The 13,729-nt window shown below is 40.4% G+C and overlaps 1 protein-coding gene across 7 annotated transcripts in view; it reads right to left on the reverse strand.

Annotated features, from left to right (window-relative positions):
• The window catches only part of FHIP1A (FHF complex subunit HOOK interacting protein 1A), a 79,246-nt gene that overhangs the window by 3,941 nt on the left and 61,576 nt on the right, over positions 1 to 13,729 (reverse strand). For all 7 annotated transcript variants that reach the window (XM_072928474.1, XM_072928475.1, XM_072928476.1 and 4 more), the window contains 6 exons: positions 10,890 to 11,057; positions 8,650 to 8,729; positions 7,049 to 7,236; positions 5,529 to 6,569; positions 1,789 to 1,967; positions 1,362 to 1,500 (listed from right to left, as the gene is read on the reverse strand). In XM_072928474.1, coding sequence (XP_072784575.1) covers positions 1,362 to 1,500; positions 1,789 to 1,967; positions 5,529 to 6,569; positions 7,049 to 7,236; positions 8,650 to 8,729; positions 10,890 to 11,057 — 1,795 coding nt within the window. The remainder of the gene's footprint in view (positions 1 to 1,361; positions 1,501 to 1,788; positions 1,968 to 5,528; positions 6,570 to 7,048; positions 7,237 to 8,649; positions 8,730 to 10,889; positions 11,058 to 13,729) is intronic.

Genomic DNA, 13,729 nt, shown 5'->3' on the forward strand with positions numbered 1-13,729 from the left:
ATGTGAAACTTCTGATTGCCAGCACCTGAGAAAGAAAATAACTCTGAATATTGCCTCCTAATCTCATCTCCCACATGCTAGCTACAATGCCATCTAATTGTTAGGCTTTTATTCTATGGCACCAAACTGCAGAGCCTAAAATGCTACTGACATGTGCAATACACAGCTTTTTTACAGCAGGCACCTTCCACAGACCAACTCTTTGGGAAGCAGCCTTAGCAAGATCATAATTTTACAAACTAGATGTACTGCAAACCTTAGAAACACATATTATGCTGACTACAAACTAGATAGATTATTCTGCAGAGTCTTGAAAAATGAAAACACAATTAAAATGGTACATAAAGAGTCCTGATTTCCACACTTCTGGAAATCCAAGAGAAGCATCAACATCATCGCAGAAGTGTGGGCAGAGTGCATGATTATTGATTCCCAAAGATGAGTAAGCACACACCTGTAAATGCAGCCTCTCTTGAACCCTCTTGCAGAGCCAGCTCTTCATGACTCACCAAATTTGACACATTCCCATCGTGTGGCAAGTTGGCTTTTAAGAGAAGCCTGCATCCAACATTACCCACTCAGCAGCAAGCTGAGAACAAGCATGCCCTCAGGGCAGGGCTTCAGCTCTACCCATTGCCTGCCTGTGTCTGGAAGGTTCTTATTTGGCAGCTAAGACTTCATTTTGTTTATTTTTACTTGCTTGCCCCACAGTGATAAAAATAAGTACAGGTAACTGTAAAGACAAGTTATGCACTGTGCTTGAAAGGCAGCAGATGTTGCAGAGTCCCCTGCAAAGCTGGCTTGGTGGGGTGATACCTGTCTAACTCCCCACTGCTCTTAGACACACAACTTTTGGGTTTTTCTCTGTTTTGCTTTGTTTATCATACAAGAAAGATACTAGCCAGAAAACTTCAGGTGTCTTATGTCCTTCAGTGGTAGTCCAAACCATGACACCAAGCCTTATTCAACTGTTGCAGAAACCAGTTCATCCTCTCTAACATTTATCAAAAAGAACCAATGACCTAGCTGAAGGTCAGGCTAAAAATAAAATTAAATCATGCACATATGCCACCTTACCTCATGCTTTGAAAGCGGGTTTGTTTACTGACAGTAAGCCAAGAACTGATTTTGTAACTTCTTTAAACAGACATTTTATATACCAAATAAAACCTTGTAAACAGCAAAGAATATCCAAATAGACCCATACATTGTGTTCTGAGCATCATCACTTTAAAGTCAGAAGGATACAGCTGGCTAATGACATTCACAGCACACGACACCTTTTAATCATTGGGTGAAAAGGACAGGGATAACTGGTAAGTCATTCCACCAGCCCTCCTCTGAGCGTGCTTATCATTTACCTATGGTGAGCAATTCTTCCGCAGCATCAGACATGTCCACACGAAAAAGCAAGTACTGTTGGGCCTCCAGAAGAAGACCTGGGAAGTCTTTTTCAATGGAAGCAAAATGTTCGATCTTATTTTTCACAGACGCCAGCACCTGCCAAAACAACAGTAACAATTACTTCTTTCTCCTTTGCTCCCAGTGCAGTCACAGACTGAATATTCAGGCTTTCTCCACCTGCATTAAAATAGAGCTCTGACAAAAGCTATGGTCATACAGAGTTTCCAGTTCTTTGCACAAATGTAATTAAAACATGGAAATGAAATAAGAAGTTCACAGACATGTAGGAAAGCTACATGTGAAACCAAAAGGAGCTAATGTAAGGTTTAAGGAGAAACTAAAGATACTGCTCCAGTAGGCATGGCTAACACCTGTGGTAAATACCTGATAGAGTGAGCGCACGCTAGGCTGAAACACCATGTTGGTGTTGAGCAGAAAGGAGCGAAGAAGCGGCTGTGGATAACTTGCCAGCTGAGTAATAATCCCAATAAGCAGCAAATTTACATGCAAAGAATTCTCCAGCATGTTCTCCAGCTTTGACAACACTACACTGATGAATGGTCCTGCAAGAAAATAAGAAGGAATCAATGCTCGTTTTCACAGAAGAAAAACCCTAAGATCTAGGAAAAAGGCATTCAAAGGGAATTTTGACCATTATAACCAACCAAATTAGCCCTCCCACACACTAATTAAAGACAGCAGGGAGAAAACCCAAACTGTGGCTGAACAGGGAAAGCAGACCTAACAGAGGTGTTGAAAGCTTTTGTAGTTAGCAGCACATTTGCTACCTAGCCAATCAGTTTACATTAATGACATATTTAACAGGCATGACTATTCCACTTACATGTGCCAATAAGGATTTTGCTGAGGACATTACAGTCTACCAGTCTATTCTGCTTTAAGAAATTGGAAGGGTACTACTAGTTTTAATGCAAATAGAATCTACTCTTTTGACTCCTCCTGTGCCTTATTTCTATGTAAGGACTGGGCAAAGTGAATTATTGCTAGCTTTCTTGTTCTATAAAAAAACTGGTGTTCGAAAGAAAATATGAAAATGCTATTCGAAACACAAAAATCAAGCAGTGATAGTTCCCATCATAAGAAAAGGCATCTTCAGTATACCAAACCGTCACACAAAGCAGGGAAGACATTAAAATAGATTTATAAGCATAATTGCTGGTAGACATAGGCATTATCATATAAATAATAACGCCACCAATAAATAATAGCTTTATTTTGTGTATTCATGCTGAAGGACAGCCATTGAAATACACAAACATTTACCATTAAGTACATAAACCCTTAGTGCTCAAGCTTAAGAAACCTTTGCAAGGCTGAGAATGACTTTGCCCAAACACTACACTGTTAGACCACACAGCTGGGGAGATGCTTGAGACAGCCACTACAAAGGACCTACTCACAAGTAAAGTCTTACAAATGTCCCTTGTCCCACCCACAATTCCACCAATGTCCCTTGTCCCACCCACAATTCCACCACACTATTCCAGTTGCATAAGAGCTAGGAAAACCATGCAGAAGAATCCCTGGATGATTAGCACTGTTATCTTTGAATATCCCATCCTCAAACCTGGCAAAAGATACAGGCTAAGGGCATTTCTAGGGTCAAGCAGGTGGCCATAATCCAACACCATTCCAGCTTCCCTCAGCTTGCATATGGCTGCCATTCAAGCTGGCTGGGCACAGGGCAGCCCAGTTCAGTGTGCCTGCTGGAAACTGTGGCAGAGGCTAAGGCACTTCTGGCCCAGAGCAACAGGAAGGATCAATGAGGAGTGCCCCTGCTGCTATTCCACTTAAAGGCTGGAACCAGTCATGCTTTACAGCAACTGTGAGCACAAAGCAAGCACTGCTTCCAGACTCATCTCTCAGGGCTAATGCTGGCACAGCTCTGCCTGCAAGAGGAAAGGTGGGAGGGCCAGCGTTGACAAGGCTTTATGTGGCTGCTGCCTTTCAACCACCACGGCAGCCATCAGAGCCCGGGTACCCAGTGGAGCAGCCCCAAACACTTTTGCTGAGATACAGTTTCTTCTGTCCCAACATAACCTATCCTTTTCATGGTGACATCTTCACAGAGCTCTGGAGGAGAGTCTACTGTATCAAAAGGGATGGCGAAAGGAGCTGAGATGTGTCACTGTTTCTCTTCTCTAGGTAACACTTCAAAGCTGAGTAGGTAAAGCTGAAGCTGCAAGGGAGGGTACCAAATACATTAAAAAATTTGTAAAAAGTGATATTTTTAAAATATCACTTTTTACAAATATCACTTAAAATATTTTAAAATTAAAAAGCATGAATTTCACTCCCAAGAATTTATTTAAATGAGAATCAGAGGATATAAACAAAATTTAGAAGCCTTGTAAGAAACAGAGTAACTAGACAAGAAGTCAAAAAATTACTCATTTCATGGCCATGAAGTCAAGCACTGATATATGGAGAAGGAGGAAACAAAATACTAATTCCTGTTCCTGAACACCACAAGATAAAATAGAGATGAGAGTGTTTAATGCTTTTACAATGGATATAACACACCAAGAGGATATTTTCTTCACAGATCCATAGGCCTGGAGGGAGCATCTTTGCATTGCTCACACTTACTGGCTGTGGGAAACTTCTGCCAGAGACAGGCCTCATCCCTTAATGCCATCCCAAAACAGTAAAAGCAACCTAAAAGCTTTATCAAACACATCTACAAACATAATACAGCATCCCAAATTAGATACACAATCATAGAATGGTTTGGGTTGGACGGGACCTCAAAGACCATCTAGTTCCAAGTTCCCTGCCCTGGGCAGGAACACCTTTCATTAGACCAGGTTGCTATCTTCGAAAGGCCCTGCAATTTTTAACATTTCCAAGGTCTTGTTGCGAGTACCTCCTTACATGCAATCACTAAGATCTCCATTAAAGCCAGATCAGGAATCTGAGAGTAAAACACACTGTAGATGGGTAGCAAACATCTAGGCTTATTGTGTTTAGCTTTTAACTTAATTTTCCTCAGTTTTGAGGTTTTTGTGGGTTTGGGTGAGGGGTGGGCTTTTGAAAATGAACAAATGGAGAGAGGGACTAGATGAAGAATGAGAGACAGAGAGAACACTTCTGAGCTACATTTGACAGCAGATGATATGAAACAAAGATCTGGATACAATTAGCTTCCGGTACAAGGAAATTGCCACCACAGCAAAAATAGCAAATTAGCTAAAAAACAGACTGGATTTTTCAATTAAGAAACAGTGTCAAGCATGCTGGCCACAGCTGACCAGAAAGGGCTGCTTTTCAATGAACACACATTTTCCCCCTCCAAATGAACGAGAATCCATCTTATAGAGGTTTTTTGTTGGGTGAGGAAACCTAGTACATGATTATTTTTATTATTTGCATTACTCTAGTATCTAGGAGACCTAATTAAAGACCAGGAGTCTGCAGTGCAAGGAGCTGCACAAATACAGATCAAAAGCCCACTCTGACCTCCAGTAGTAATGTCATTCCTGAATAGCTTGGACAGTCAGCAGAGAGCAATCTTAAATTGCTGCCTGGCACTAGACAGAAAAGCATGCCAATAGCGAGGGCAGACCTGACACTGGAGAAGAGGATGTCAGGGCAGAGCAGGGAGACAGGCATGTACAGACATGGCACCAGTGCTGACACCTTCTGCTACAATGTGGAATAGCAGAAAGAGGAAAAATGGCACTGTGATGTTGTATCATCCCATCAGAGATGAAAGTTACCAGAAAAACAAATTACTTACTTGGGTTCTGTATATTAAAACAGCTACTCTGAACACCTTTCAACTGAACAAGCTTCCTCTGGCATGACAGAGATCTCACATACAAACAACATAACCCCTGCTCAATGTTCTAAACAATTACCAAGAAAATAAACCCTGAAACACTACCATTTGCTTTCACCACACTGATGACTCTGCTGTATTCTCACATTGGATCTCTCACTCTCCTTGGAGTGGTTTCAACTATTTAGGCTATACCCTGTTTAGTGGCAGGATTCGCCCTTGCTCTGTGATTGTATTGTGTGCCAGTGTGACCTCATTTGGCCACCTTTAATCACCATGCCTTCTTATATTTGTTATGTATGTAATTAACAGGACATTGCACCTGTAAATGGAGCACTCTGGCTCCTTGGAGAGTGCTTGGGAGACACATCCTCCTTTGGTCCAAAGGGAGATGATATGCTCTCTGCAGAAGGGGTATCTGCTGAGAAATTCTCAAAGTCCTCCTCTTCTTCTGCTGGAGAGACAGGATCAGGAGCATCCAACTTCTGCTCCTCCAAGCTTGCACTGTTTGGAACCAGTTCCTTAATAATTCTGTCATACTGTGCAATGAAATCCTCACCATCTGTGCCCAGCAGTTTTACACTTAAGTTACAATCTGCCTCCTGAGAAGAAATCTTTAACTCTAAGTCTGGCTGTGGATCAATCTCAGTCATTTTCTGGTTTATTTGTTCTCTCATTACACCTTTAGTTGAGCTTGAATTTCTCTTACTGTGCTCATCCAAGTCCATTTCCAGCTGGGTCTTTGCAAGAGACCCATTGACTACATTCTGGCTCTGCACCTTGTGTTCTCTGGCTATATTTAAAGCTTTCTCCTTGGAGCTATCATCATCTTGAGTATCCTTCTGAGCACATAACCTGTAAACCATAACATCATCCTGAAAGTCTGACTCCTCTATGTAAGAGCCTTTGATGAGCATAATGGCATTTTTTTTCATTTCTTGAATGTGTTTTGGCGGCTCTGCAGGTGGCTGCATTTCTGGGCTTCCCAGCTCATCATATGGTTGCAGCGAGCTCACATTAGAACCAGGAGAAATCCCTGTGTCATAGCTATCATCCCATTCTAGCTCCAGCTGCATCTTCTCACTGAATGGAGTCGCTTGAGCAGAGCTACATGTGCTAGGTGTCCTTTGCTGGAGCCGAAACATGGGGTGTTCCACATCTGTACTGTTCTCCTCTGCAAGCGTCTGGATAAAGGTGTCTGGATCAGGATTTATTCCATCATACAAGGCAGACCAAACCTTACAATCTTTCATGCACTGGATGATGGCTTCTTGAGCTTCCCCCAGGTACTGCAAGTAGCTGATGTCCACAGCCCTTCCATATTCCACAATGCATGCAGATTCAGAAGAGTGTGTACCAGGATCTGGAAGTAACGACAACTCGTATCAAGAGTAGTACATCAAATTTTCTCAACAAGGCATCCACTAAGACATTGCAGGGAGAGTCTTTAACCCTAACAATCCAATAAGGCAGGAAGACCAAAGCACAATAATTGAAATTTGCTCATAAATACATGACTTTTTCCTATCACAAAGACAGAACCATAACTCAAGATTTCTATGAGAGCAGTTTGCATTCAAACCTTAATACAGCAACCACTCTGAAGCAGCCAGAATTGCTGCCATGTATCAGTACACTATTGTCATAAATGCACAGTCAAGCTGGACAGCTGTTAAAACAAGGTTTTGATAGACCTGAACATATGGAAGAAATTAAACAAACTTTCTACTCCAGATTTGCCAGTTTATTGTTGCCCACCACATTTCCTTCCCCTTCTATTCTTTCACAATTCCTCCCACAAAACTCAGTTAATGATTTCACCTTCCCCTGAGCACCAATTACCTTTAGATTGTGCTGGTTTTGTCCAGAGAATATAGTCTTTTCCTTGGCTTTCAAGTGTCAAAGTGATTCCAGTGGAGCAGCAGAGAGGTGTCAGGGCCAGCAATTTTGCTGCAGATACAGAGTAACAGTCTCTCTCTTTCACAGCCCTCCGCTGGCTCAGCATCATGTGGTTGCACGGGATCAGATACCTGAAACAGCAGTGCCCAGCATCACTTATCCTTTCACGTCAGAGAAAGCAACAACACACAGAATTCCTTTCCCACCTTCCTGCCTTCTCAAACGAAATAGCAATAATAATATTTACAGTGATCCATTTTCTAAACCGCTCAAGAGCATGAAACCATGACTCTTTATACTGTGATGCTTGGTTTGATAAGGAGCTGTCAAGATGAGCAGAGATAGGAGACAGTTGCATCAGAACAGGAAATCCTTTGCAGGTCAGAGCAAACATGTTGTAAGAAAGTATAGAGGAAGTGTGGGACAGGAAGATGACAAAGGCCAGCAGAATGGTCTGGTCTGGCTATGAATGTACTCTATCTCAGAATCCTCAATTTATTTGTTTTCCTGGAAAATTCAGAGAGAGGCTGTTTGCCAGATGAGCAGCCAGAAAGAAAATGAGGGAAGGGTCATCCAAGCATTTAGATCAAGAATGAGCTCTTAGGTAGAGGAGGAAAGAAGCTAGAGGAAGCTAAGGAACAGTGGAAGCACAGTCTCATGTTGAACTTCTTTAGAACACTTTGGTTTTACTTTTTAAAAGCACTTTTATAAGAGCCTCAGTGTTAACTGCACCAATGATCTGCCATTTAAAATGCAAATAAATTCTAAAGGATTCCCTAAATAAACAAAAAGATCAACCACAGCACTCTAATGCTAGAGTGGTGACGTACTTGTGTTCACAGAGGTCCTAGCAGTATTTCCAGGCACCACTGCCAGATCTACAGGGAAGTTCACCTTAATGCCTATGTGTGGAGGTACAGACAGTATCTGGAATATTCATGTGATCTGCCATGCTAAAAGCCCAAGTCAGCTACACCAATTTCCAAATAAATAACCAGTTCTCATCTAATAAACATACCCAAAATGTAAGTACTTTGAAGCAATGTACAGAATCACAAATTAAAACCAAAAATTACCACTGCATTTAGTACATCATTTAATCTACTAGAATAGTGCAGGAACATGCAGTATTCTCACTGAATGAGGAATCAAAGAGGTGGAAAGCAACAAGAAGGGTGGGAGTTGCAAACAGTATATAGGTCTGTATCACAGTGCATAATACACTAGAGAAAACATGCATGAGGGAAGAATTATGCATTTAGAAGCAGGGAATAAGGACTTTGGAGGTGATAAATATATTCTTAGCTTCTCTCACTTTTATAGAAATAAATCACAAGACAAATCTCTTGCTCTGGAGATCTCAGGATGTAAATCAAACTTTGTCAGGTCTGGTAGACTTTTGTCGGGACCATAAATATTCTTATCTCTGTAGTTACTTGGATTTCTGCTCTCCTGGAGAACTCCCACCCAGCTCTGCATCCACAGAGAGAGACCATACATCCCAGAGTTAGGATGAAGAATGGGAAAAAGAGTTTGGGCTTTACCTTAAAACTAGCTGTAACATCACATCTTCACAATGCAAGCCAATGAGTGTTCTGAACAACGCCAAGGAGACCACACAGAGCTGGAAAATGATAAACATTGTCAGCTTTTGATCTGGAAATTGTATCTTTCCAATCTTCCCTGCATACTACATTATAAAATGGCTCTGCCAGAATATCATGATTTATAAGACACTCTTAGAATGATATTTCATTTAGCCAGCACCCTATGAGATTTTTCTTTCAAGTTGTCTAGCGCTATGCATGTAATATGTTACATTTTAACAAAATACAATCATAAACAGAATTTTCCTTCAAATAAGCTATTAAAAAAACAGTCTTAAATATTATTCAAATTTATTAATTTAATTTGACTTAGCATGAACTGAACCCTGTAACTTCCAATATAGTGTTTTAGTTTTTACCTCTGACACAGAATTTGAACCAACAACCAGGTCTTTTCTGAAAGAAAAGTTATAAATCACTTCAGGTTTCTGTTCCTTTAGGTATAAGGAATTATTAGTGTTCTGCACATTAAGGAGCTGAATGGCTGAAGAGCTTCACAACAAGCCTTTGAAACAAGTCAGATTTTTGCATAAAAGGTGTTCTTTAACTGGGGGAAGGACATAGAGAAAAACAGATTTCCTGGTTTTCCCCTATGAAATTTACAGGGAGTCAAGTATAACCTTTCTTCATGGCATAAAACTTCAAAAACCCCTGCTGCTGCCTCAAATTATCCTGTATTTAAGAAATTTAAGTTTACAGGGAAATAGTAATCATTAGTCTTTGCAAATCTGGAATCTTCTGAATAACTAAATCCAAGTCTATTTTTGTACTGTGTAAAAAGATAAGATTTACAATACACTCAAGAAACAAAGAGGATAGTATTTCTATAAGTCCTTTCAGGCATCTGTCTCTAAATTAGTTTAACTCTGTCAATTATTAATTAGTATTTTCATCAATAGTAATGTACACAGCTTTTGTGCTATGCTTGCACTTGTCTGAGCTATACTGCAGAAAACTCCTTTAGCATCACCGAACCACTTTGGCTGAGATCCTGAGCTGCTCAGGGCTGCAGAATTCTTTACAATTCCCATCTCGCTTGCCTATGGAATAGTAATTAATGATCAGCAGAGACAACAGCATTTGCATTTTTGTTGACAGAACTGTTTCAGTTTTCAGAGTTAATCCATCTTAGAGATGCACTAACAGCAGCATATATATCGATATTTGCATGCACTTACATTTCAAAACAATTTTCAAAAGAAGCTACTGGCTCTAATACACTAATTTAATGCACATGTTGGTGTTCTGGCTTCTCTAAAACATTACTGCACATTCTAAGCCTTCACTTGCACTGAAACAGTATTCTCAACTTCATCCATGAAGCTTTGCATCACTCAAGAGTCAGCCAAGGTTGCCAGACAAGCAAGGCTCACTGAAGTAGTTCCGTGCAACAAGTAGTCATTTTTCCTTCCAGAATATCCAACTGCTGGCAAAGGTAACTACTCCCTCTCTGGCAGGCAGCCCTCCAGCCACTGTGCTGCACTGTGCCTAGGCTGAGAAGGGGCTCAGCACAAACCTGAGATAAGCCCTACTGCACAAGGGAATGAAGGCAAAGAGAAGGAGGCAGGAGCTTCATCACTTGAGCAAGAAAGCATGTTCTTTTAATCAAATAAAACAGGCAACATCATAGTTAAGTAAACATGCTACAGAAATAGAGACTATAGATTCCTGAGAAACACATCAGTGAGATCGCAGTTAACAACTGGGATCCATTTGGAGACTTCCTTAGAGGGCTCCCAATGTTTCCCCAGACAGACTATTTAAAAATGTTTGTTGCTTGGCAAAACTCCAAAGATCAAAAATGCTCCTCACCACAAGTATATTTATAAGACCCGGGGAGAGTTATCTCCCTAGCACTAATCCAGGTCAAAATAAAAATGCTTCCAAATGCACATTTTATCTTCCAACAGGATTCAGACTTCAGAAGCTTTCATTACATCTATCCCATTTCCTATATATGTGAAACCACCTCACAGGTTTATTAGCTTTGTATAGTAGTTGCTATATGTCAAAACACACACACACAAAATTGAGAGGGTGGAAAAATCATACCATTGGGTGGAGGGGAGAAAATTTCTAGCTAAACAAGTACCCAACTGTAATATATGAAATCTCCCACTTAAACAGTGAACCTACATCCACAATGAGTTCCTGAACTTTCTTTCTGCTCGTCTTACCCGGAATGGTGTGTTGATTCTGCTGGTAAGTGTATCCAGGATATGAACATTCTCGTGTCGGTGAAGCAAAATAAAGCGGAGGAAAATCTTGAGGAGAGCTGGCTCTGAAACGCTGCGCAAGAAGAGATCCAGGTATGCAGTCGTAGTCATCACTTCCTCCACAGTCACCTGTAAGCAAAAGTAATGCAAATACTGCAAACACAAACATACTGCACACACAAAATATCCACCCATCCATCCTCTGCAAAGGTACATCCCAGCAAAGCTCTCTCCATCCATTACGCTGCCACAAAAACACTGAGTCTTCCCTCTTAAGCTTGCCTTGCAAGCATTTTGAACACATTTCCTACCTCTCTTGCATCCCCAGGAAAACATCCTCTCTCATACTGACACCCCGGACCTCACACATAGTGAAAATCAAAGGATCAAACCATGCTAGAAGATCCCCAACACCTTCCTGCCCATGTCATCTCCTTTGCATCACACTTCTGCTGTCCCTCAGAAGCATTTTCAGATGTTGTGAATGCCTGCATCTACCACTTCACTAAAAATTAAATGTCAGAGCAGAATCAAAGCACAGTACAAAGCACAAAGTCATGGTCCTGTAGTTTTAAAGAGAAAATTCCCATAGATATCCCGAATTTTGTCATTATTTTCCTTCTTTTTATTTTGCCACAGCACAATTTCTCATTTTACTCAATTTTTAGAAGGAGTATATATACAAATATGTTCACACATAAAGCCCAACCCAAAATCTTCACTACTGACTACTAGTAGATCAAAATAGAATTCATGATCCATGTGACATTTGCATACCATAACCCACGCTTCTCTGCTTATTGCAATCCCTTGGAGATTATCTATTCACAGAACACACTGTCAAAGCACAGAACATTCCAAAGCCCACCTCTGCACCATGTACTGCTCTTGCAAAGTCAGCATTTTTTAAATAGCTACCCAGGGATCTAATAAGCTTAAAAATAAGAATCTGTCTATATGAAAGGAAGTATTAAACATCTTTTGTTTACTAAACTTAGCTGGATAAATGAAAAGACTGATTTTATTTTAAAAAAAATCAAAGCTGTCATCTAAGACCTAAGAGGATTTAGAAAATACTCAAAAGGGCAACGTTTACGTAACATGCTGTAAATATTAAAATCCCTGTTCCATTATGCTGCATGTTAGCCATGTACACAGTAATGTCATGATGCAAACATTCTCTTTAAAGCATTTAAGATCACAAGCTGCTTCTGGGTGGTTACGCAGAACATAGGAATGGGGTACACAGCCTGCAGACCTTATGGAGAGAGAAGCTCTAAAGCTAACGTCATTGAATCACTCTCAGTCTGAGGCTTTATTCTAATATTCAGCTACACCATCATTAATACAGTAGGATGCTAGCTCGTTTTGGTATTAGAAACAAAGCACCAGTGAAGTAGCAACAGTCAAATTTTTCATCAGGAAATAGAAGCAGCCCAGCTCTAATCAGAAACCTTTTTTTCTTGGAATAGATCTGGGGAGTTGTGTGTAAAAAGGAATAAATAGCCTTCTGGTGAAAGTGTCTGTTGTCCTAAGAACTGTCTTTTCTTGCCTTTTTTTGTTTTATCGCAGTGAGTGGTAAAAAGCAAAGCCCAAGAAATCCATCATGTGACATCATTATGACACCATACAGTTCATGGACAAGTTTAAACTCTCTGCCAAGGAAAGGCCAGACAGAAGTAATGCATCGTTACATCTCCATGTCACTTCTTCATCCTTTATGGGGAAAAAGAAGCAAGTTCTTGGCTGTCAGTTTCACCAATGTTTGCTGACAGAATGTATATGTATCAAATACTGCAGCTGTACATGAAAGCAAGAAAAGCCAGCAGATTCACAAGGGCAGTGACCTTTTTCTTAAACCCACACTCTTTGGACAACTCATCCTACAATTTCTACCAGTGAGAGAAACCCACAAGCTTTTCAAAGTGCATACCATGAATGAAACAAAAAGCAGCAGCAGAAGAAAGCCTTCTAAGGACAGCTGGAGAGCAGCTTAAAAAAGAAATGTTACATTCTGAGAGCATCTTCAGTGCTCCTAACAGCTTGGGCTCTAGACAAAAAATGAAGTAATGTTTAATAGGCAACACTTCACTGATACCACTAAGCAGAGCTAGAAGAACCCACCAATGATTAATGAAGCCCTAATAGTTCATAAAGCAGTTACTTATAATCTTGTTAAATCCTATTTTTTTTTGAATGAGGGGGTTTTTGAAGGGTATCAAGTTATACCAAAGGTTTTTGAAGGGTATCAAATTTTTCTTTCTTCTTGGGAAAATAGTTGGTGAATCTGACTAACCATTTTCCAAGAAAGAGACAAGATGACTAAGTTTTGTCAAGATTTAAATGGATTTGTCAGAATCTTTTTCAATTTTTAGTGAAAACACACTGCCTTATCTACCACACTCCAAATTTCCTCAATAAATGAAGCTAGGGTCTATTTTTCAGGGTCACTGTGCAACACTAAAAGCAGGCATGTTAAAGTTGCACAAACAATTTTTATGCTATCATGTTCTAGAAGTCCTAGTGTTCCCTCAGTGTGCCTTTGTGTGCAACTTATCCCTACAAACTAGCAAGGAGACCAACCTTCTGCTTCCTTGCCAGGGCAAATCAAACAAAAATATTGCTGCTGGGCACTTAAATGCAAGCCAGGTATGCAGCTCGGGAAAAAGATCAGTTAACCTGGCAAACAGATGTCTGTGCTTTTACAATTACTGTATCTTATTTTGCCATCGTGCATTCTGTGTTTACTTCTCCCTTTTAGCATATCTGATAGTGAGTGTAACTTCTGAAGATTCAAGGCA

The sequence above is a fragment of the Taeniopygia guttata genome, chromosome 4 (genome assembly GCF_048771995.1).
Source record: "Taeniopygia guttata chromosome 4, bTaeGut7.mat, whole genome shotgun sequence".
NCBI lineage: Eukaryota > Metazoa > Chordata > Aves > Passeriformes > Estrildidae > Taeniopygia > Taeniopygia guttata.